Here is a 25,242-nt window from a genome sequence, read left to right as displayed (position 1 = left end):
TGGCGCACAAAAATTTTGCTTTATTTCAGCACTCTTCGGCAGCGCTAAATTTAGCAATCGTTCAGTGCTGCCATTTTTGATTAAATAATACTACACTATTGTACTAGCACCTTAACCAGTGTCAATTAAATATCAACATACATCGTTTACTAAAATAAATTTAAGCGTTATACTGTCATATGCATTAGTTACCTATATAGAGGCAGTATATTACCATAAGAAGGGATATAACCCCCCCTGTTCCTTAATTCCGAAAGGGACCGGTCACGGTGTTAAGGGTAGCCTAATTACTGTGTGAACCACATCTCTTATAAATAGGAGAAAAGGTGGATGATTCCACTATTAGTAGTTAAAATAGTAATATCAATGGAACCCTGTTTGAATAACCCGCCCGAGCTTTAGTGCAAGAAGTGTATGTTGGTCTTACATTTGTTTGTGCTAACACGTTGAAATGCTATAAACATATTTGTTAGTTTGCGTAATTCTTGCTTTCAAGCAGTACAAGGTAAGGTTTTTTCGCTAGACCTTATGGAATTTTTTTAATATTTAGAACAGTTTCATGAAACTATCGCGAAACCAATCAAAAGGATTATTGATTCGAGCAACTTGCTAAGATACACTCTTAGATTAGAAGGTCAAAATATGGCAAGAAATTACCGCAATAAATTTACAAGGTTTGTGATTAATGCACTGGCAGACCATATATATTTAAAAAAAATTTTTTAAAATAAGTAAAGCTCCTACATTTTAAAGCTGTTTGCGTTGAAGAAAAGATCCCAGTGCACAAGTTTTAACGGAAATTACCATTTTTAGGCAATATTTTATGATTATTATTGATTATTCATTGCTTAGCTGTTAGTAAATAATGAAGGTTCACGCAAAATAAACTGGCAGTCGTGTTAATTTTTTTGTGTTTTTTAATTTTTTAGTCACATCTGTACATCTATATATATATATATATACATTTGCTTACAATTAATTTTAAAGGGCTTATAGGTTCAAATACCAGTCAGTAAAGGTTTAAATACCCCAACAATTTGTTTTTTGCCTACAGGGTTTAACATCAACCTAAATTATAACCATCATAAAAAGTTAGTAGCCTACAGGGTTACTAGAAACACTTGAAATTACTATTATTAAAACAACATATAGCTTTAGTATATTCCTAATTCGGCTGTACCGACGCTTCTTATAGCCACAGAAAGGGTTAAAAAAAACTACACGTCACTTGCACATGAATACTTTGTCACTACGACTTCTAGTTAAAAATTTAATAAGAAATAAACGCGCGATTAAAAGGTTACGCTAACATAAAATTCAATTGCGCTTATTAAGTGCTAATATTTTGGTCATAGTAAACCAAATAAAGGCTAAAACAAGAAAATAATTTCTTTTTTAATAGATTTGGTTTAAATCAATTTAAAGCTGCAAAACTTCGCTCTTAATTTTAGCTTTAAGGTTAAGAATAAGTGAATAGTAATTACGCTGGGTGCATATAGCGTGTAATCAAACTTTGAAAGTGATCGTGTATAATAGATAGTAAATCTTTCATCACGCCTAAAGCGGGCGCCTACCTTAAGGGGGGCAGTAGTTTATTTATAAAGGTATCAAGTTCAACAAGTAGTGATTCATGGATTTTTAATGTCTTCTATTACGTTAATAGGAGTTATAATATCTGTTAACAATATTTTTTGGTAGTAAGAAGGGCTAGAATTTGTTGTTAAAATCAATTGCAAGTGACGATAAAAAAGCTTCGAGGCTTCTCCAGCGATATAAACCTAAGCATTAGGCCACAACCCGCCTGTTTGGGCGCCTACCATCCAAGAGCCGTTCGTGCTACGACGCGTAGACCTTATACAACTTTACTTTATCCCTCCCCATAATGGTTAACAGTGTTTAGAGGTTTCTAATTTCTTAATGTTTAATAGCTAAATTCACCTTACCGCAAAAATTTCGTCCTGGATACAATCTAACACGCAGAGGGTTATTTAAGGGCTGAGGTAGAGGGCGCGCGTGCGTTGTATAAACACGGCGGTACCTTCACTCCTTCTTCGGCTTGCTAAATACTCGATAATTAAATGAAGCCTTTAAGCGGATTTCCTATTTACGTGGGAAACGTTGAACTTACTGAGAATGTTTTGTTGTCCTTGCAGGCTGATCTGCGTTCAGTTTGCGCTGAGGCCAAGAAAAAGTTTCCTTTAGTGAAGGAGGTTTACAATTTATTAGTTTAGTAACTTATTATATATAAACTGTTCGGTTATATCCGCTTTTGTAGGCGGCCGAGAAGGCTATATTGCAACTTCGATCTTTATCTGACTCACCCCAGACCAACTATCAAGCTGGTAGTTTTATTTGCCTTCTATAGCTTAGATATTGTGAATTTTATTAAGCTCTTAAAATCTTACAATCTTACAATAATTTAAACTCTATAATTTATACAGTCGTATATCTTTTTTTTTTACTTTAAAGTTATATATCAACTAGTTGTTGCTGATCTTACTGAAGTTCCGGCCGCTTTAATTCTTGCTTGTCAAACTAACAACCCGAATCTGATTAAAATTTCTCTGGCTTGTTTAAATAAACTCATATCTTTTAATGCCATCTCCAAAGTAAATATTGTTATTCATTTATGTATATTATTTTAAGAAGTTGTTTTAAATATTTATAACTTGAAACTCGTCAGCGCTTACTCCTGACTGAATTTTTGGGGTTGTCCCCCTTATTACTTTGGCTTTTCTTTTACATATTTTATTTTTGGGCAAACTGAAATACTTTTATTATGTTTTAAAAAAATATTTAAGACTTTATTATAATCAAAAGTTTTTACTGTTATACATTTTACATCGCCCCGTTGTTTTAACTTTGGTTTTATTATAATAAGTTATTCTTAATTAAGTATGCTCGCAATGGTAATTCTTCGTTCTTCATTTTATATATTCTACTTTATTAACAATATGTTGTAATTCGTAGTCATATTTAAGTTTAAAAGCTAAGCAGTTAAACTCTATAAAGTTGTTGGGCTAACGAAATTCTGAGGATTTGCTATACAATTTTAAAAGCTCAATGTTTATTGTATATTTCTCCATCTTTCAAGTTAATTCGCAGTTTTTTGGAAAGTTAGGGAGGAATATTTCTATTTTTATTTATTATAGAAATCCTTGAATATTTTTTTACTTAGATAATTTGGACATAAAGGTTCTAAAAATGATATTGTTTTACTATGTATAAGTATACAATATTTAAATATTTTTGGCATTCTACAATTGTGGGTATAATTTTCAAAAATCAGCATTGCTTTATTAAACATTTAGGAGGGAATATCGACCACTGTCGATCTCTTGTTCACACTTTTGGACTCCCATCTTGAGCTGATCAGAGTTTGTCAGATTGTTAATACGCTTCTCACTGGTTCTTATTTAGTTAAAGGAAAGATTCTTGCAGGAGTAAAATTATATTAAATACTTATTCTTATCTAAATTTTTTTTGGTTTATTTTGTTAAGTTCCTTTTTTTCTGCTCGTTTAATTTAATTTCGTTTTATTTAAAATATTATTTCGTGAACTACTACTCTTTTTTATTACTTCATAAGTTTCTTAAAAAATCTAAATTCTTTTTAACTTTTCCTATCGGCAAACAGCTTTGTTCAGTTTGTTTTAAGCTGTATATGAGCAACGACGTAGTGATCAGCAACACCGCCGCTGCGTCTTTACGGCAGTTCCTCACCATCTCGTTAGAACGAGCCGATAAGGAAATCGCTGACTCCGAATTTGGTAAGAGGATTTTGTTAGCTCTATTTTATTTTTTACACGTCTTTTATTTACCTTCTATTATAATAATGAAGTAGTTTACTATTATATATGGTTAAATTCGATTTATTAAAGACTTTAAACATCCGTAAATGTATTATATATACTTTAGCGTTTCTTCTGTTTGTTATACTTATAGATATGTGTAGGATCTGATTAGCTGTTCTGCCTTATTTTTATATTATATCCATAAAACATTAGTGAATAGCAACGAGTTTCCCCTCTCCTCTTACTGCAGCGACATTCTACTGTTTTTGAAGGTATTTATTGCCATCTGCAGGCTTAGTGCGTTCCAGTAGCATTCCGATGGTAGGACCTCTGCCATATTATTCGCGGGGAAGAACTCCAGTTTGTTGAACATGCGCCAGTGATATCTGCCCACTTCTCATTGGAGCTTATTGAAACCGCGTTGGCCTCTTACGAAGTTCATATACTGAAAGTATTATTTATCTGCTACTGTAGTTGTTTGCAAGCTACTTATAATCGAAGCAGACTCCTTCATTTGAGCATTTTATCAAGACTTCAGTGTGTCCAATGATCATCAGCGATCTATTCCATCCCTCAGAAAGTACTAACGCGGTACTTGATTGACTGTTTCCCCTCCAAAGTTTTTACGTTTCGAATTGCAGAATTCCAATGGAAAAATCACTTTTCCCCTTTTTGTTCGTCTTTTGAGGATTATGAAAGTCTTGATGGAAAACTTTTTCGATATTCTGGTTTCTCTGCTTCATGTTTTATTGTTTATATATTTGTAAAGTACTTTCACCTATTGTATAGCCAACTGAATGCGAGGTCTTTTTTACTATACTCGTTAAATATCTCGACGAGGATCAACCGGTGAGCTTTACACATGTGACAGTGATAGTTTATAAAACATGTGCGAGTGGGGTCCATTCGGAATCGTTTTCTTTACAATTGGGTAATTATAAAGGGGGGCCTACCAGACTATCGCTTGGTACTGTCACCATGTGGATGTTTGCTGTTGTCGATTCATCTATTCTGCTTCTATTTTTATGTATTTTTTAAAAAGTTATGGAAAAGAGCCGTAACTGCTGAGGTGCTCAACAATTTGTGCGGCAGCGCCACCACCCTGAGGTTTTCTTTTGTATATCGTGGAACCCTGCATTACTTCTTACGAGTACTTTTTGAATGAAACATTATTCATATGCTCCATTTTTTTAAGAGCTCTCTGCCAACTCTCAGCGGCTGATATTATAGTGAACAGTTTTATTGCAAAGTTGGCCGAAAGTGAGTTGCTATGATTTATTGTGTGAACGTCTTTGTGATCTATCCACGTCATTTTAGTTATCTGTAGCGTTTCCTATTCCGATTCCACCAATCAACTCTCTGATGAGTTAAGCTATCGTAAGCAAGCACTGTAATAGTTAATATAAACCACGACGAATACAAAACTGATGGACCGAATCAGACTGGACTTGCTCGATAAACTCGGCCCTTCTTCGGCACCGCCGGATTATTTTTACTCCCTGTGCGTCTCGTGCATGTTAAATATTTTTCAAACCGCGGACGTCATCACCAGAGACGAACTGAAGGGCCGATTGTTGGGCAGTCCGACGAGCATACATACCGATTCCGATAAAAGCGATCCGTCTTTCTCTATAGGAAAGTACATCATCAAACTTTCCTGGTGCGTGGGTATCATTATTACTTAAAAATTGTTTTAAAATTTTTTTTTTGGTCAGGAGTTTATTTTTAAAACCATTGGTAGCAGTCGCAGAGGAAACTTCGCAAGAACAAATGCTTGCTAAAGTTTTTAATGGTATCCTTCATAAGTATTGGTGTAAGCAATCGATCTCGTTTAAATAGATATCGCTATTATAAAAGCGTTTGAGACTGTTTGCCAGTTGGCCGCCATTGTAGAGCTACCCAAAGTTTGCGAATCTTATTTGTTGGCTTTATATAAATTTGTTGTTCCTGCACCAATTAAAGTAGACGACGGTTTGTTTATGTATTTTTAAACGATTTTTTATGAGAATATGGTTATTGTTAGTTTATGAGAATGAAGAAACCTGCTCTTTTACACCGCCTAATGAGACACCCATTCTTACTCAGAAGGTTTTTATTATAATAATAATAGTAATAATAATAGCAATAATAATGATACAAAAGAATAAATTAGCCGCTCATGTTTTTTTAAACATTGTGGAAGTAACATATAAAGTTCTTGACACCTCGTGGCTTGCCGTTCTGCTGCGATTGCAAGTAAAACTTCGCTGTATATTGTCCTCTTTATAATAGTTGACAATATTTAATATAATTTTTATGATAACAATGAAACCATAAGCATTAATTTTTGTTGTTATTGTTTGGTTAAAAAATTATGACACCAGCAAGAGCCTTGAAGTGGAGATTGGCCCTTTTCAATAAAGCCACCAGCGTGGTTAGAGAATGCTCTTTGCGAGCTTATTGGCCTAAATAAATACCATCGATAGTCATTAGTACTGTTCCTATTAGTAATACTCGAAAACAACCTAACTTGTATATATTTGTAATGAATGCCTTTGTTTGTTCTTCTCTCTTTTCTTTATTAATGTTTAATAACTTTACACCTGATAGGTTATTGACTATGTTATTACTAAAAGCTATAAACTTCTTCCCTTGTCCGGGTATAATAAGACTCTTTGACCCTCAAAAACTTCCATTTCAGCTTTTTTAATATTTATTGTTAATCAATAAGAGCCGATGAACCAACGGAAACCGCAGAACTGAGCGAATTCAGTTGCACTCAGCGTACTTTGACCCCGCATGAGCTTTTGGATCGGGTACAGCTACTGGCGCGCATGCTATCATCTGCCATAATAATGCGCCACTTCTTTTATAGATCCCACGTTTTCTTTCCGCAACGTCATGCTTTTCTTCCACCTCTTTTGAACGCTTTCTGGAGGTTTTTTTCAAATTGACCTCCACGTGGGTGTCTTCTACTTTTTCGAACCGGGCCTTTGCCTCTTCACTGTTCTTTACACGTTTGCTCATTGTCTGTTGTGGTAACTGAAAAGTTCGTAGTGAAGTTTTTGCTTCAAAATTTAAGTTTATGGTTTATATAAGCGAATGTCGAAAGAATATCGTCTTATTGGCCAAAAGTATTATCCTTTTTACGCGGTTTGTCCAGAAGCGAAACTTCTCTCATCCGTGTAGGCGCTGTTGAAACACTTTCAAAAGTTGGCCTTCTTTTAGTTTTTTTCAATATAAATTTTTTGTTATTTTCCTTTTCTGCTCAAGCTTACTCATTATTTTTATACCCCTTTTTAGTTTGTACACTTCTTACTAAAGTCAAGAGAATCGCGCAGTTTCGACTGCTCTTCTGAGGTTCTCGAAGGTTTTCATCATTATTATTCCTATTATTCCTATTACTACTGTTATATGCGATGCAGAGAATATATTTAGCGGGCTGAGAACGATAGGAAGCGAATATTTAGATACTCAAGAGAGGCAACTGGAGTGCCTCCAAACGCTTCTTCAGACTTTTGGCCAATCCCTGTGTGTTGGGTATTTGTTCAAAATATCCAAGTTATTAATGAAGCTACTTATATGCGCTCCACAGATGGCCGTATATACTAGAAATTTGCTGCTCTTTTTCTTTTAACGATAAAAATTTTACTGGTTTACTTTTTTGGTCATCACTTTATATGATCGCGCCTACTTTTTTAACCAATGGCAGGTGTTAAAGATGATAAAGTGATGGTTATCCGCAATATCAGAGCAGCCTTCGAAAGTTTGCAGGTTATATAATAAACTACACAACTATGAAGTAAAGGGGGAATAATTATTATAATAATAGTTAACTGTTACGGACTTTCTTTCTGTTCTTCCGAATGAATGCTTGTACGCGTGCATGGAGAGCGGTTGGTTGTCCTTATAGTTTTTCAGTGCTTTCATCTTTTTATTTTCCTTTATTGATGTCAAATGTTGGTTTACAAGTAGTAGAAATTTACCCTTTTTTTGGGATTACTTGCAGTTTTTATGGTGCTTTATAGTGGAATTTTTTACTATTGTAAAGGTTTTTATGTTTCCCCCCCTCATATTTCTTTAAGTGGGGTTTTTTGGAACCCAAAAGTTGGATGTCAATATCAGCTTAACTGCAGTTGGCTTGCTATGGAACATTGCGGACTACTTACACACGTACTTTATTTCTTTTGCTTTCGTTTCTTTTGTCTCCCTTTTTTATTGGTTAAATTGTGTGCGTTTAGAATGTGATTTTAGCCATGAGATTATGCTTAAAGCCTCTTTATAATATATATATATATTTATAAGCGGCAGGGAAGCCAAACTTTCTTCTTTCCCGCTGTCCAACAATGCAGTAATTCTCGAAGGTTTTATATTTTATTTTTATGTCCACTAAAAGCTAGCCATTGGTCACGCATATAAGTAAGCTTTTTTTATAGAAATTTTGACATGTGTCATATTAAACCGCTTTGCTTGAAGCCAGTAAAGAAGCTATAGCAAAGGTTAGCGTAGAGAAGTGGCTGCAGAGCCATGTGATGAGGTCTTTCAGAATGTTCGGGGCATTATAATCCAATAGTAGTATAAATCCATTGTAAGAGGAGCTCCTACGTAACACGTGTGTTGGCGTCCGCCGCCCTTTTTCTGGCGTTTGCCTCGAACAACTTCCGTTATTTATCTCTTGCTGTGTTGATTGTTACGTTTACGAAAACATCATTTTATGCGTGCCAGTTAAAATTAAGGATAAGACGAACTGTGCTCTGAGTGGTGCAGTCCGTCCGCCATGACGGCTTTTTTAATAACTTATAACACTCGCAAGCAAACCTCTTTTTTTACTGTTTGCAAGCTATAAAAATGCAACTTGTACTCTTCTTTTATGAAGAGTACAAGCTTTCCAAAGTTCAAGCACTTCATTAAAAGCAAACTAAAAGTTTCTGTCAGTCCACCTTTAATATTCCACTACTAAAAATAATGATGAACTAAAGAAATAGAAAATGACGCCCATCACGTGGCAATCCGACTCGGATCCTCCATGAAAAACTCTTATGATTCGCTTTGGATCACGTTGTTTTCCCAACTCGCTAAACTTTGTGTTGACCAAAGACCAGAAGTGCGAAAAAGCAGCAACCAGACATTATTTGGTATTTTTTATATGTTAAACCTCAGAAACTTTTGAAAGCACATGTATAGAAATAAGAAAATTACTATACTATAGAAGATGAACTTTTATTACTATGAAAAAACTTTAGTGTATTTCTTGTATTAGAAACTTTAAGAAGCCACGGAATTCATTTTAGTACGGATGTTTGGCTAATTATATTTTGGGAAGTTTTATTTCCCTTATTTGTTAATGTTCAGGATTCTTCTGAAGACGCCGCAGGAATGGTAACTTTTGTTTATTTTTATTGGCTATTAATTTTTTTTGTTTGATTGGTTTTTTAAATCCATCAGTTTTCTTCTAGATTTTATATGAAGCACTATTATGAGATATCTTTTTCTTAGGAGCAGCCTCCCGCTGTTAATTTGTTATTTCGTCCTCAGCAAAGTACTATAATCGAGCAGTGGGACGAAACGAAAATTGATATTATTAAAGGTCCGTCCTTCGATAAATAATTATACAACACGTGAAAATTGATTATAAATAAGGAACGACCAGCTTGTTTGAAGCTCACACCGCCGTGATATATGCGCTTCCTTCCTTCCATGTTAAGTGGCGCGCGCTTTTGCACTACATGAAAAGCTTTGCGCTACTTCCCAGCAAAGCGGTTTCTCACCGGGCCATGATTGGCTACATAGAGCTCGTAAAGTCATTAGGTAATTTGTTGGATGCATTATTATTTGAAATAAAATTATTCATTACTTTTTTGAGACTTAACTTTTTTTATTTTTTCAGACAGTCTTTTTGGGAAAAGTACTACACATGCTGAAGTAAAACTTTTTGCTCAATATTTATGCTTTTCCTTATTTTGTTTATTATAGTAACCAGTATTTACTTAGTACTGTGTAATACATTCTAATATTACTTTCCCTTTTACTATGCCTGGTGCCATTTTAAGCGTGAATCTCTTCCTGCACTTCATATATTGTAGTGAATTTGTGACCTCTAGCTAATTATATATTGAAAGGGACATGGACAACCCCCCGTGGCCGCCCGGAAGACGCTGTGGAATTCTGCTTGGCAGACTTGGGCCTGCATTTTTGCTGTATAACTCGATAAATTTTAAGAAGACGTTAAATGCAGCAATAAAAGTTGGTTTCTGTTAACTTATCAGATGCAGTCGCTGGAGGCTCATGTTCCTCTTGCAAATGTCTTCCCTTTGATTTATAAGAACATTCGGTCTTTTATCGCTTTTCCTTTTCATTATTTTTTTTTCTTAAGTATCTACCGCAGTTCCGAGTTTGCACGTCCGGAACTTTGCGTTTTTTTTAAAGTTTGCCGGGAAGTTGTTTTGATGGACATTCATTTTTGGTGGCCCACGTATTCTAATAAGCATTATAGTAGAGATTGGCCTTCTTTAAGGACCTCGTCTTTCCAATCTTCCGTGTTTAAGCTTCTGTGTTTGGTGGTTTCTCCAGTGTGCGACAGTGATTGGCCCTTTATCTTTTCAGAGTGGCTCTACTACCTATCATTGGGCTACCAAGAAAGTGTGAATAGAGCTGTTTTTGGTAACAATTTCTGCCAGAATAATACCGATGCTACTAAGAAATCTACTGATAACGGACTATGTAACGATGACCTCAGTGATAATAGTGAGGGCGATAATAGAAGTATTACCAACAACCATAATAGTACTGCTCATAAGCTTCTTAGTAAACACGCTAAACATGACATGAAGACACCTAATAAGAAAAAGAAGGAAAATAACAACAACGGAGGCCGCCAGGAGAAAACTGCTAAAGTTCTAAATAGATCTCCCAGGTTACGTGTTTATCTGAGCAGTAAAGCCCAATTATTTCTCATTGGTTTTTATAGAGAAGTACTTTTCTATTATTATTTTCAATGATTACTGATTTACTATAAAGTTTGTATGCTTTCCTATGTAAATTGCATCAAACTCTTTCCTCATTTCCTTTTATGTTACAGCGAAATAGTGCAAGAGCCTTCAACTTTTCTAGTTTACTACTGTTCCACCTTTCAAGGCAGCATTTTGGAACTTTTTCAGACATATTACGAAGAGTTCTATAACAACAAACATGTGGTCCGCGAAAAAGTTTTACTTCAGTTCATTCAGGTCCGCATTGGTTCACACGTGATTGGTTAACCTTGTAATCACGTGTGATTTGAGACTTGCAGTGGAATAGTTCCCATTTGCCTTCTTTTTCTATATTTTTCTTATATTTAGCCTTTATTACTATTTTACTGGCTATCATCCCTTTTTATTATATGACTGAATTCTGTTTAATTATAGTAAAACCATTTCCCTTTTCTTTTTCTTTTTGCTTACATTGTTATTATACTCTGGAGTACTGTTTTCATACTGTTTATTATCTATATATTATTAGACTTCTCGTTATATTTTACAAACGAAATATAAATTTTTCAAGTGCTTGTTATGGAGAAAAGCCGTCGAGACACTGCTGTTCGTTGCAAATCTCGGTTTCCTGCATATTCAGGATCACAGTAACCAATATTTGTAGTTTCACGGCTTTTATCATAACCTCATTGGTGGATTTTTTTTCTTGCTGAAATTATAATGAAACCTTTCAGCGCAAGGAAACAAATTGTTATCTCAAACTTGGACGGCTTTGCAAATTTCGCTCGAGTTATTTTTTTTTCACTTCAAGTAAATTAATATTATTATTATCAAAATTATTATTATTATTATTATTATAAAACTAGGCCTACTTATAAAGTTGACTATAAATCTCTTGAAGAGGATGAACAACTGGATATACTTTTAATAAAGTGTTTAATAAAAAATGCATTTGAATTATTACCTCATCTCAGTGATAAAAGCCTTCTTGCTTTCGAAAAACTTCTAAGAAAAGGTCTTTCAATATAACCTTTTCTTATTGGCTACCAGCATGCTTACTTTTCGCTCTAATTTTAGCGTCCACGCTTGATTTACGCCCTGCGAACCAACGCACCAATAAGATGCCCGGCTATGTGAGGGAGAAGTTTCGTGAAGAGTCTTTCAATTACTTCTTGTCGCTGGCCTTCCCGCCAGGTGTGGATGACGCCCATTCAGGCAAGCCCTTTTATATAAATATAAATACAGACTTGTTCCGGTAAAAGTTTTATATATCTTCAAAAAATTGTGTGAATTGTTATTAATTTTTTTTTTTAATTTACAAACTTCGTGTAGTTTTCACTGCAGACCTTATAGATTTCTGTTCGAAGACATTAATAGGGTATGCCAAAGATTCTCACTTTCGCGGCCTGCTTCCTCTTGATTGGTTAGAATCGATTACTACATGAATACAATAAATTTTAAAGTTCATTATTTTGGTTGAACTTTTTTGATGGGTTTATATAGTAATTTAAATCAATAAGGAGAAAAGCATTTTGTCTGCATTGTTATCGATTTTGACTCTAAATTTATTATGAGATCTATTTTTATTAGTATTAATTATTTGGTTTTGAATTTCAAGTTTTTAGTTTTTAGTAGTATATTAACCTGAAGTATAGTTCAATATACTAATGAATGTATTAATATTATTTTTATTGTTTTCTTTATAATAATTATAACATTATTATAAAACTGTATATTAATAAAAGTACAACTTTTATTACAATCTTAAAAATATATAGCCTTAGTAAGAATGACATTGTCAGAAACAATTTTGTATCCTTTTTCTATAATAACGAAACTTTTATAGAAGTAATTTTAATAACAAATATCTAACATTAATTCCTAGTTGCCTCTTAATTGTTTAAAAGTCCAGCTTTACTATTTTTTCTGTAAAAGTGATCTAAAATTTTTATTACCAACGAAAGGCCTCGAGTACTTGAAGTTGAAACTACACTGAGAGCGCTCGACACGATAATTGGTCTTTTCATGGAAGCAGGTGCATATTTTTTTCTCGTCCCCCGTACTTCTTGCTCTACTATTTAACATCATACAATTTTTCTTATAAGCTTTTTATAAAAACTATTCAAATCCTTATAAATTTAATTTATATTTAATGTGATATACAGAAAAAGAGACCTTAAAAAAAAAAATTATATTGATCTCTAAACTCTACGAACCATTGGTTAACTGTATTGGCTGTAATAGTAATAATAAAGGCATCCATCTCTCTTTGCAGCGTCTCCTTTTGAAATATGGAAAAATTTTTTTTAACTGCTGCGAGGGAGAATGAGGTGTTGTACTCGTAATAAATATATCCTCAAACATTTCATTATCTGATTACTATTGAACTTGGCAAGTTTCAAGAACAGCTAAAGATATCATTTTTTATAAAATTGAGCATGTGATAAATGACTACACTTGGCATACACGTGGTAAAGAACCCTTGTTTTTTTACGGTTATATTTTACAATACAGTTTTACGCATTTTCCTCTTTTTGGCCAAAGTTTCAGAGTTATATTAATTTCTATTTACAATAATTTTTTCAAGTGAATGAAGGGCTTTGCATAAGCTTAATACCATTTTTCAATTAAATTTCTATACAATAAACTGGATTTTTTAAAATGGTAGAAAAGTGACCTTAGTTTTTAAATCTTTAGTTTTTAAGGCCGAAACTCTATTGCTCTATGTAAGGAACCACACTGATAAATGTTTTAAGTTATGGTGTTTATAGTTTACAGTTAAAAAAACTTTTGTAGCTCTTGTTTTCATTTATTGTCCTTCTAAAAGTACTTATGCTGTTTTCGTGGTAAGCGGGCTATTGGTTTTCAGGTAATAGATATTCTTCCTTATCTCATGCTGTTAAAACTCTATATTTATTTTAACATATAAATCTTATGAGAAAACGAAATTACGAACCACAAAAATAGAACAACGGTGAGATTTAAGAGATTATTCCATATGTAAAGGTAACTTCTCGAAATTTGGTAAATTGCTAAGTTAGTTTATGGGATGACACTAATTTTCTTTGAATTTACCCGAAAAGATTTCCATATTTCTAAATGGGGCCTCATATATTCTATTCATTTAGTTTGCATATTTTATTTCGTCCTGTTAGTATTTAATCGCTAAATTTGTTTTCCTTTTCTCAAGAAAAAATATTCCCAGAAACTACCAACGACAGTCTTGGGAAACAAAAATAGCGAAGCCAAAAAAAAAACTCGGGTTGGGGTTGGGCGTCTCCTTTAAAAAAACCACCACGGCGAGAGGTGGCCACCGCCCCCTGGACGCCGATCAGTGTCGCTTTTTAGACAATTGCCACTAAGAGCTGTTAGATGCTTTTTAATTATACATTAGCTATGCTGACATGCTACTTATCTTATAAGTTTTAAAATTTTATGACTCTTAGGAAACCTTGACTCAACTTTTTAAAAAAGTTTGAAATTTTCAATTTAATAGTTAATTATTCGGGCATACTACTCTTTTTAAGAGTTTAAAATTCCTATTGATGTTAAAACTTCTTTTTATTGTTTACTGTAATAAAGTATTTATCCGACTTCCTTGTTTTTTCTGTATGAACAGTAACTAATAAAAATGGTCATCTCCCCATAGACTGTCTACATATGTGAAGGTATAGGCAAAACTGTAACTGTGTGCTTAAAGCGCACACGGGGCCTTCAGGATCGTGCGCCTTTCCAGGGTTCGTATGTAAGTTCTTGAATCCACTGGTGGTTTGGATGCCTACTAACAGGTTCAAATGAAACTGAAGTTGCAATTCGGAAAAAGCCCAAGAGTCGTTCCAAACTCAGGTCGTCATGTAATGTATCGTTTCGCAAGAAAAAAGGTGCGCCGGTCTTTGGTCGCAGGAACTTACTTCGCTGCGTCTGAGGGTGCAATCGTTGACGATTAATTGCAAGTCCAAACAACAGATGCGTAAGCCATAATAGGGTGCACGCATACTTTATAAAAGCGCAGTTTATTGCGCAGGGACATTGCGCTTATAGCACATAGCAGCGGTGGAGTGCGTAAATTACTGCTTTGACCCTAGTCGTAACGTACTCTAAGTGTTGCCTCCAATTTAGTCGCTTATCGATGATGACTCACAAGTATCTGGCCTGGGAGCCCCATGGGCTTTTAACAGCTTCGAGGGTTAGAGAAGGAGGGGCGTGATGCTCTTCGATCCATGAATGTTTTCTCCTCATTTCCTACACCAGTCGGCAAATTCTTCCAAATAACTCTGCAGGTGTTGCCGTAATAATGAGGGGCTCTTTGAGAGCGCGCCAACTGCAATGTCATCAACATAGAGCGCAACACGGGCGTGAGGGTTTCCAGGGAGAGCGAAAAGTAGGGGCGAGAGCAGAGAGCCTTGCAGACACCAGTTGTCAGCCCACGGTTGGCGACAGCGCAGCCCCAACTCTCACTCGAAAGGTGTGTCCGTGTAGAAAGGCCGCAAGTGCTGTAGAGAGCTAACGGAGTACCTATGTCCGTAGCTTGCGTAAGAGACCCACTTGCCTACGCGGTCAAAGGCCTTGTCAACGTGCTAAATACAACGCCAGTGGATTTCTTTAGATTGAAGTTCCGAGTTGCCCATTCAACAAAGCGCAAAAGTTGTTGTGTCGTCGGTGGCCTCTTGGGAATCCAAATGAAAATTCTGAGAGCACCATGTTTTTCTACAAACTCTCCTGGCCTGTGTAGTAAAGCAGCCTCCACTGTTTCGCCCACCACTGAAAGAAGGTTAATGGAGCGATATTTTCTGGGTCTGCTAAAGTCGCAGGGCCTTAGGTAGCATCACGACAGTTGGCTGTCTTCCATCGCGTTGGGAAGGAGCCAAAACACACTGCAGAAGTTGCAAGAGAGGAGAAATGGTTAATCTCCACCGGCGGCAGTTTTTTTAGCATTTCGTTAGTAATACCGTCGAGGCCGGGTGTTTTCAGTCGTGAAAGTGCAGAAACTATATCAGTGATTTCATCAGGTGAGCTCGGTTTAATAGAACTGTCCACAATAATCAAGGGGTACCGCGCCGCTTATATATATAATACTTGCTAACAATACTCTTAGCATCATAGCAACAAAGGGAAGGTGATCGGATGAGAGCTCACGCAGTCATGCGAGCGATATCGACTGGTGCATATCTTCTATGTCGAGGAGATCTTAATTGCCCATTTTGTTGCCAGGTGCGTCGAATGTTGAGGTGGCAGCACGCGAATGTTGTGTCGGTCCGTGAATTTCTCAAGAATTTTTCACTCGACTGTTCCAAGCAGTGTGTTTGCGATTTAAAGTCACCACAAAGAACGACGGGTAAGCCGCGTTGTAGTTGCTTATTCCGATCACTTGTGAGCAGCGGCATGTTGGGAGGTTTATAGACAGACATCACGTCAGTCAGTCTCCCTACGATCTCCACGCCCTTTAGGTTTGGGAGTGCAAGCGAGTGGCGTGGTAGATTTCGCCCACCAGAATAGCTACTCAATCGTCGCGTCTGTCAAGATGGCCAAAACGGTACGTTGCATAGAGTTAGAGCACAGACCATTCACCCCCTTTCAAGTGCGTCTCGCTTAACAATGTGACATCCATATCTAAACTCTACAACAGCTGAAGCAGTTCATCCTTTTTGCAGTGCACATCGTTGGCATTTCACTGCAAGTTTCCGGTGGCGTAATAGAGGTGTTTTAACAACCATTTGCGGCCGGCAGGTTGCGAGCGGTACCAGAATCTCGCTAATGGGATGCAGAGCAATAGGACTTTGTTGTTGAGCGGGTTGCGGCCCATGAGTTTTTTTCCCATCATGACTGCGATAGAGATCGTCGGCGTTACTGGTTGCGTTTCCGTGGGGTGTTGACGTGTCAGTGGTAGAGAAACGATTTTTCGAGGATATTATAAACACCCTTGGTAATTTGCTGCTTGGGCCTCGCCATAGTTAGTGTATTTAGCGGGCAACTCTAGGGGTTTCACACATTGAATCGTTAAATAGTTTTTCCCCACACTTGACGCAGCGTGGAGTGATGGCAGCGCTGACACCGCCCCATGCGGTTATGGTTCAACGCTTATTTTAGGATGACATAACGATCAATGCGTAGGCTACAGGTCTTTACTTTCTCGGCAAGTGTACGAGGAACAGTGGCAGTAACCACTTAATGCGGTTCTCGCCGACTGAGCGGGTTGTAGGAAGTCCTGCAATGTGGAGGGGAGCTGAGCACGTAGCGCCGTTTCAATGTCAACTATAGGTAGATTGGTGTGAAGACGTCAAAGAACGAGCTTGACGGGTTCGTCCTCCAATAGCTGGGTAGTGCTTGTAAGAGCGCTCCCCTTAGTAGTTCTACTATTCTGCGGTACTCCTCGGCAGTTGATGACAATAGGCGGAGGCCGTCGCGGAGATCACGGGCTGGAAGGGCCTTTGCGCCCTGAGTGTTCCGGTATTTCACTAGCGTAGGCCACATTTTCTTGTCAACAAGAATGATAGGGGGGATTTTTTTACTTTACGCGTCGGTGGCCCTTCCGGGGCTGCTCGTGTTTTTTTTTTGCAGTTTTTTCAGAGGTCGTGTCTGCTTTTATTCTATCCAACTCTGGTTGGGTTAACGGTTGTTCTGGCAGAGGGGTGGTTAAAGCAATTTTACGTTAATATTGTCCTTACTATTACAACTATCATTACAAATAATATTATTACTTTTATCACTTGTTTTACTATTAGTAATATCATGGTTACTATTATGGCTGCTGTAGTTATTTTTTTTAAAGCTTTCTTCTGTTATTACTTTTGTTAATAAAATAATTATTATGAATACTATTATCACCACTTGAGGGTGTTTCATGTAGTTAACTATCTCCCAGAAGTTCTCTTTTATTGACCAAGGTTTGTCTAGAAGGAATAGCGCAGAAATATAATTAGTATTTGCAATACTTTAAGTTTAAAAAATTCTTTGCGCCTTTTTAGCATTTTTTCCAGGATTTTTTTTATTTTCCAGTTGATTAAGTTTTGCTTTAAGAAATTCTAATTCATTTTTCATAGTCGCGTTGGCAACCAACAAGTTTGTTGATTAGACCTTGTCGCCAGTTTTTTGATGAAGGACCCATTATAACCGTTCAAAAAGAAATTATTATATATACCTAAAAAACCCCGTTATAACAATAGTAATAATTAGTAGTAATTTAAAAGATATACATACATAGGTAGGTAGGTGAATGCTTTTATTTAAATCTTTAGTGCATAGTACTTTATCTGAGTCGTTATACGTAGCAATAGTAATTATATGGCCGGTTGACTGAAATTAAATGTTCAAAAGGTGATTTGATAATTTTAGTTGTGTTTTACGGCACATCCCAAGATATTTTAAAATTATATTAGTAGAGAATGGTACCTTTAGATTTGTTGGTCGCTTGAATTGATACATAAATTTTAGTTATTAAATAATTTTGCCATAATTAACGGAGGGCGGTCTAACTACACCATAAAGGTGTTATTACTGAACATGGTAATACCACTTACATCCACAATAATAGAAGGCTAACATAAATAATAATCTATTTTCTCGTACAGAAAATTAAAGAAAACTGTTAACATTCAAACTCTCTTCACTTTCTCTGCGCTTTTTGATTAGTTTTCAACCTTTATTTTACCTAAGTATTTATAAATCCCTGGTTTATAAAACCGCCCACCTTTATGACAACATATACACAATTTTTATAATGAAAGATGCATCCTTTAATTTTTGCTTTTAATTCATCTATACTTAATTAACCGTGATGACTTTTTTTTGTTGGGAGGGAGGGGGGCGGGGGAAGCAGTAGTTATAAAAATATTTACAGTCGCTGAATGAAGGAAAGATAATTCTATTTTCGCAGTTGGTTAAAGCTCTCTTGCTAAGCATTATCTTTTTATTAATGAGCGCCTCTACCGTCATCCATTATCTTAAACCCGTTATAAATAAGTTTATTAAATTCTGCAATTTCATATGTTCTTTTTATATTTGGATCTTAGAATTCTTTGCTTAAGTAATTATAAAATTACTGTCGGTCGTAGCTTATGTTTTACCTATTCACTGTCAGTGTCATGTGTTTCTGTATAATTGTCTGTTAGCTTGTTCAGGTGTCATTGATGTTAGTTCAAGTATTTGATCTCAAAATTTTCTCGTGAATACTAGTTATACTCAGAGCTTAATAATCAATAACACCCTTAGACATAGTGTAAGATTTCGAGTCTGTCAGCACCTGAGGTTTCTATAATGTTGTACTGGTGATTGGATTTTAATTTAACTGTTATTTTTAGAACGACAGTACCACAAGTAGTGGTTGTAAAAAGCGTAAATATACACCCAAAGTAGGATTATATATATAAATTTTTAAAGACATATACATGACTCAGGCGGGAATTAAGCCGAACCCTTAAACTACAACACGTTCCACCCAAGAAATGAAGGTGTAAAATTTAGATAACCTCCTGCGGAGGCTTGCTATCTCTATTTTTGTTTTGGCATGCTAAACTAATAACTGCTCGTGGCCAACTTAACCTCATAAACTAAGATTTAGTCTCCTAATTTATGAACGTGGATAATCATAATTATTCTATTTGAAGATCTTGACATAGTCCACTATAATTAAATCTTTTAATCCCATTTCGTAAATGAAGATAGCACTGCTTTAATACTTTCAAATATAACACTTTAGAGATTTGTACCTTAATTTGGCTACTTACGGTATTCATAACAATATTATCGTGTTATCCGTTTTAATCATAGGTATGAGGGTCGCGTGGCGGAAAATAAGCCTAGACAAGTAAGACTAATTTAAAAAACTATTATATTTTTTATTTTATAATATAATCTCCATCTATATCAATGCATCTTCCACATCGGCCGTGCAATTGTTTTATAATGCAAAAAAAAGTATTCCGAAACTTTGTCTGCAAAAAGCTCTACAGCCCACCTCACTTCGTTTTCATCGGAAAATCTTTTAGGACATAACCTCGGCGCGTTTTTTAATCCTCTTGTTATTTTCTTTGTAAGGTTTGGTTTGGTGCTCCTGGGAGTCCTAAATTTAAAAAAATTTTTACAGTTCCTTTAGTCCTTCCACTTTATAATTATATTACGTTAAAGTCTATAGTATATCTTATTACCATATTATATAACTTAGGTTTTATATTTTTTCTTGAGGACTTTCGGTCTGTAAAATCAACAAATGGGAGAATTCCTCTTCTATGTTTGTCCCTACATTTCTCAATAATTGCTTTTCAATAGGATGGTAAAGTTAGCTATTCGTTCTTCTCTAGGGAGGTGGCCCACCATAATTATTCCTGCGCTACCCCAGAATATCGTTGCCATAATTTTGGTAACCACTCTCACAATCTTAAACTTGCGCGGTGGTTATTCTTCCTTTTTATCTACTCCAGGGAATTATGTTTGGATTCTGGAGCGTACTGATAAATCCATGTTTCATCGCAGGTTGCAATTCTATTTGTCATCGCACTCCAATCATATTCTCACATAAACGATGAAATTTACGCTAACTTTCCACTCTTCGTTCCCGACCAAGGGGAGTTAAGATTTTGGGGGCCCAGCCCCCGCTCACCTTGCTGGTCTTTAGTTTATCTGCTATCTAGCAAATCTGTTTTTTCACGGCCTTCATGGACTAATATTTTCTTCCGTAACGACCGTGTAAGCCTGTTCTAGGTGCCCATCGTCTTTAAGTGGCGGTCGTCCTTTTTAAAACAGCCTTGCATGTAGTGCAAGAGGTGAGATTTTAAATAATCCATTACAGAGGCAAAAAAACCTGAATCTGTTGTGGCAAATAAAATAATGGTGGTTAAAAAAGGTTATACAAATTTAAGACAAGGTGCGGGCGGTTTTTAAAATTGGTTACTTAGTGTATAACCTGTACTATTGCTCGGATTAACCAATTTGCACTTAAGGATACTATGCTTCTTAATTACTACTGTCAAGATTTTAGACTTTGGTTTATGTTATTGTGTGTGCCGATTTTGGGTTGTGAATAGCAGGCATCTAGCCGTATATATATTGATTTGTTTCTTAGGTCAAGTTTTTTCCAGTTTTTTTTTATAAATATACGTTAAGCAGGTGTTTAATATGAGTAAATATCATTATTTGCCAAACGTAACTAAACATTACGAAACTTCTAAACAAAGTTCTTAAATAAAAGTAATTATAAAAGTGGAGTTATTTAGATAAATGTATCCACAAAAGAACTTTGTAATTACAAACAGAACTGTTTTGTTGAACTGATCACGGTAATTCCAATTTTTCTAATAATTAGAAACTATCCTTAAATTCCCAGCCCTCATTTTAACATATAATAAAGTGTTGTAATAACTCCCGGGACAAATATACCTTTTTGTTGTATTGGTTTGAATAAACTGTAAGACAGGATAACTAAAACATAAATTAATAATTAAGATGATGAACAAAGTAAAAATAAAAAATTACTATCCTAATGGTAATAAGGTTTTTTATAAGAAATAATTTGTTATCGAATTTAAAGAATGCTTCTTATTTTATAAACAGCTACCTTTATTCACAAATCAATAATAATTATAAATAAAAACATCCACTTAAAAAATTAATAGTTAATTATCCTTCAAAAACAATTACTTTCTGCTTTACGAAGTCAAGCCAGATAAGCCTAACCCTCAACTAATCTTAAGGTAAGCATCCAAATCTATTTAGTTGCAGCTATACCGCAAAACAACGTTTTCATGAGATTCTGGCGTAGACAAGCCGAGATAGGTAAAAAGTCAAATATTTACAAACAGGCTAATTTAATAAAATGTGTTAAAGCATCCGCCACACCCAAAAGTTGGGCCATCCAAGGACGCAGAAGATCGTTTATTACAGGACCCTACTCTAAATGGTTGGCAAACTACAAAGTTTTTGTTTTACAATTATGTATCTGTTAATTGGTACCTGAAGTTATAGATGGTGTACGCCCAACAAATAGTTTACGGAAGCAAAAAAAGTCGCCTAAGCTAAAGTAGGTAAGGAAGTTTGGAACTTCCTCATTCTCCAAGTAGTAACTCCTAATTGCAGTAAACTAGGAATAGTTTAATAAACACATACACTATGTCCTGGTAATGCATTATTATTACTTTAAAATTTATAGTAGTCGCTCACAACTGTTTATAACAACCAATACAAAATTTATAAAAACTTATCGAAAATAGGGTCCTACAATTTTGGTTACCACGTTTTGTGGAAGTTAATTGTCTTACTATATTAAATAACTTTAAATATATATTTTTTGGTAGTTTCGATAAGCTTTAAGCTATTAGGTTTAAATAAAACTTTAAACATTTCTCAGTCGAAAGTAAAACGGTTGGACAATTTTTTTTTTAATTGGGCTCCAAACTTAATAGGGGGTAGGTTTTGTGCACGTGGTAGCAACAATTTTCTTGCTTAATACTTTTTTGTTAACTGTTGAGCAATTTAACTTTTTAAGTAAATTTAAAGTTATTATGGTACTTTATAATATTTTATTAATAACGTAATTATTAAAATATTTTTATATAGGCCACCGCCTTGAATCCTGTTCCTTTTTTAACCGAGTTAGTAGGTCGCCCAGGTGTTTTCTTATTTTAATTATTGTTATATAATAATTTATTAATTTTGTGCTTATCTAAAGTCTTGCATATGTTTACTTAGTTATTTGTAAGCTTAAATGGGGTATGGAATACAAAGGCCTTTTAAAATGCTTTGACGCTTACATGAATATTCAAGTATATTATTATTAATAATCTCAGATTATTGTAATCTACACTTTTTTATTAAAAGCTAGCAGGAGCTGAAGAATATGTAGATGGGGTAAAAGTTGGAAGCCTCGGAAACATTTTTATACGTTGTAACAACATTATGTATATTAGAAAAGTTGTCAGTGAGCAAACCTCATAATATTTTAATAGTATTAAACAATAGAGAATTTTATGTTACCTTAAATAAACTTACTTCTACCCAGAAAAATTTGATTATATTTTTACTATTTTGAATTTATATGTTTTAACCATAATATAACTAAAATTTTATTTTATTTCTCTGTGATATTGCAATAAAGCATGTTTAGTTTTGTGGTGCAGCCTAGCTATTTCCTTTTTTTCTTAATATTACCTATTTGCGTTAAAATATTTATAACTAACTTATTTAATATATAAACACGTTTTTCTTTCAACAAAAATTAATATGAAAGACTGGTCTTAAGTAGTATATCTGTTGATGAAAGTATTTCAGCTGCTTATTTTCTAGCTGTATTGCCCATTATAGATTTGACTCTTTTAAACTTTTAAGCATATGGAAATAATAATTTTTATTTAAGTATGGTGTTTAACGCTATCTTCAGATAACTTTTTTTATTTTCATTATCAATTTATTTTTTAGTTTATTTATTAATAAATTTGGAAAAAAAAATCTGTCAATAAACTGCTATACCTTATGAAAACCATCTTGTGCCTACTTTCTTGATGGATACCTAGTTTTTATAAATTTCTTGTATACATTCACAGTTTTATAAGTTATAGCTTTTATTGAAGACATTAGTATTGAGTATAGTTCCTTAAAGACTTGTTTGTATAAAAGAAGATTCTAAGGGATGCTGAGCAAACTTAGTTAATATTTTTAACTTGAAATAAATAATTTGTTGCCAAAGGTGATAAGATTTTTTTTAGAAAAAAAAAGCGGATTTCTTACTCTATAAATATAATAATTAAATCAAAACAGGTATAATAACTGATCTATAAATTATTCCACTTTTAACAGTAATCTTTTAAGATTTTAAAGTTAAATTAATTTTTTGTTTTTCGAAGCTTCTTTGTACAATAATTATTCTTTTTTTTACTAAATATTTGGTTTACTAGTAAAAAGCTTGCCATCCAATTTATCGGTGCCTAAGCGAGCACTCACTACAGACCCAATTTTTTTCTTAAAGGACTGTAGAGTAGCGGATTAGTGTTACCATTTCTTTAAAAAATACTTTCTAGGAAAGGCAGATAGGGCGTAATATTGGTACCGTTAGGATTCGCTTGCCTGCTTTGCTAGCCTTGGCCCCCTTAAGGGTTGAAAAGAGCGTTCACTTGTTACTAGCACTTTATGCTAATTTAAGTAATTCTTTAATAAAATGAGTACAGGCATTATTTGGAAGCTTGTAGTCGCTTAAGTTTAGATTGTAATTGAAACTTATTTGTAAGTTATGACGTGGCCCTATAATATTAAAAAAAAGGCTGTTGTTAAGCTTTCAATAGTATCTAACTCTTAGCCCTCATCCGCCAAGTTACACTCGTCGTGTAAAGATTTATTTGTGAGAAACCAAATCGTTTATAAAAGTTAAGAAAACTTGAAGCGCCTTTCGCAACATGGCTATGTGTGCTGTTGAAATATATTGAGGCTTCTACTGCAGCATAAGTCCTTTATTAGTCTTGGCAACGATTAGTAAACAAGTGGTATAAATTGAATTAAACTATATGTAGTAAAAGACGCAAAATTTTAGAACTTCTCTCACTTTATGGAGGACGGAGTCTGCAAAATACCTCAATATTATATATTTTGTATTAGAGGATTGGAAAGACTAAGTTTACGTTTTCGTGACCACATGATGATTTTTGTTTTATTAGAGTTGATAGTGGTCCGCCAAGACTTAAATTTTTATATTAAGTGACAAGTCATTCTACGTGAGGCATCAAAAACTGTAGTAAAGTATTGTGCCAGCAGTTGTGCTACGAAGTAGTACGGAAAAAATCTGCCATGGAAACTGTAGGGAGCTGATACTGTAAATGTATTCGCCCCCTTATGGTTGTCGTCCTAACACCCTAATTATTTGTCGTTTACTCAATTAGAATATTATTATAATTTAGTTTATATATAGAAGAAAAGCAGTGTAATAAGGTATATTCATTACTCAAATTATTTTATTATTGTTGTTGTTAACTACTTATCTTATTTTTTTTGTTCTAATAAAGTCTATTTTGTTTAATATGGTTGCTGTTTTTGTTTACTTCTTTCTCTTATAACTGCCCATGAGCTTGTACGCATACATTGGAGATGCGACTCCGAGGAGGATTTAACTAGCTAACATGTCTAGACTGTTAGTTAGTTATAACTTTTCAAAGGTGAAAGAACCTAATTATAAACTATATTAGGAAGATACTAGTAATGATATCAAAACTAAAAAGTAATCTTGGTTATCGAGCCTTAGGTGGATGACAAAGTACTGTGAAGGAATATATGCAATAGAACCCTACATGCAACCTAATACTGAGGCGTACCGTCGATGGTAGTACCTTCTTTAATTTAAAAAATTTAATTTGTCAAAATAGTGTGTTTACTATATCTATTTAACACCTTTATTGACACGTTATAAAAGATGTGAGCTCGTTAACTTGCTTCTCGTTTCGCACTTTCTCTCGTGCGTCCATTGTACGAGCTTGTGTCGGAACCTAGACTTGACCGTAACTGCAGGCATAGGTCCAGTAGGTTGATAAA

General features: G+C 34.7%; 1 protein-coding gene and 1 long non-coding RNA gene across 2 annotated transcripts; both read left to right on the top strand.

Moving 5' to 3' along the window:
* Nucleotides 1–1,571: 1,571 nt before the first annotated feature.
* On the top strand, nucleotides 1,572–13,069 carry LOC135145863 (protein MON2 homolog). Its single transcript, XM_064077992.1, has 45 exons — nucleotides 1,572–2,210; nucleotides 2,276–2,342; nucleotides 2,485–2,609; nucleotides 3,312–3,443; nucleotides 3,637–3,769; nucleotides 4,007–4,065; nucleotides 4,119–4,244; nucleotides 4,298–4,384; nucleotides 4,435–4,521; nucleotides 4,583–4,642; nucleotides 4,836–4,900; nucleotides 4,989–5,053; nucleotides 5,111–5,183; nucleotides 5,235–5,453; nucleotides 5,509–5,585; nucleotides 5,651–5,764; nucleotides 5,817–5,881; nucleotides 5,936–6,028; nucleotides 6,383–6,432; nucleotides 6,504–6,588; nucleotides 6,648–6,810; nucleotides 6,872–6,984; nucleotides 7,076–7,142; nucleotides 7,198–7,312; nucleotides 7,368–7,426; nucleotides 7,485–7,546; nucleotides 7,605–7,668; nucleotides 7,858–7,945; nucleotides 8,078–8,136; nucleotides 8,752–8,907; nucleotides 9,033–9,151; nucleotides 9,269–9,359; nucleotides 9,413–9,580; nucleotides 9,660–9,694; nucleotides 9,892–9,969; nucleotides 10,039–10,103; nucleotides 10,158–10,685; nucleotides 10,851–10,998; nucleotides 11,270–11,387; nucleotides 11,475–11,550; nucleotides 11,607–11,755; nucleotides 11,818–11,955; nucleotides 12,073–12,163; nucleotides 12,705–12,775; nucleotides 12,906–13,069. Exons 1-45 carry the CDS (start codon nucleotides 2,079–2,081, stop codon nucleotides 13,067–13,069), a joined length of 4,899 nt encoding a protein of 1,632 aa, XP_063934062.1. The 5' UTR covers nucleotides 1,572–2,078.
* A 9,113-nt stretch (nucleotides 13,070–22,182) lies between these two features.
* On the top strand, nucleotides 22,183–22,677 carry LOC135145885 (uncharacterized). The gene is made up of 4 exons (XR_010283606.1): nucleotides 22,183–22,235; nucleotides 22,288–22,339; nucleotides 22,420–22,493; nucleotides 22,549–22,677. It is a non-coding gene; the product is annotated as an uncharacterized LOC135145885 (long non-coding RNA).
* The last annotated feature ends 2,565 nt before the right edge of the window (nucleotides 22,678–25,242 follow it).

This window comes from Zophobas morio, unplaced genomic scaffold (genome assembly GCF_036711695.1).
Source record: "Zophobas morio isolate AGI-343-1 ecotype UQ-CSIRO unplaced genomic scaffold, CSIRO_AGI_Zmor_V1 ptg000194l, whole genome shotgun sequence".
NCBI lineage: Eukaryota > Metazoa > Arthropoda > Insecta > Coleoptera > Tenebrionidae > Zophobas > Zophobas morio.
Note: the sequence above shows the minus strand (reverse complement) of the source record. Positions and strands in the feature narration are given on the sequence as shown.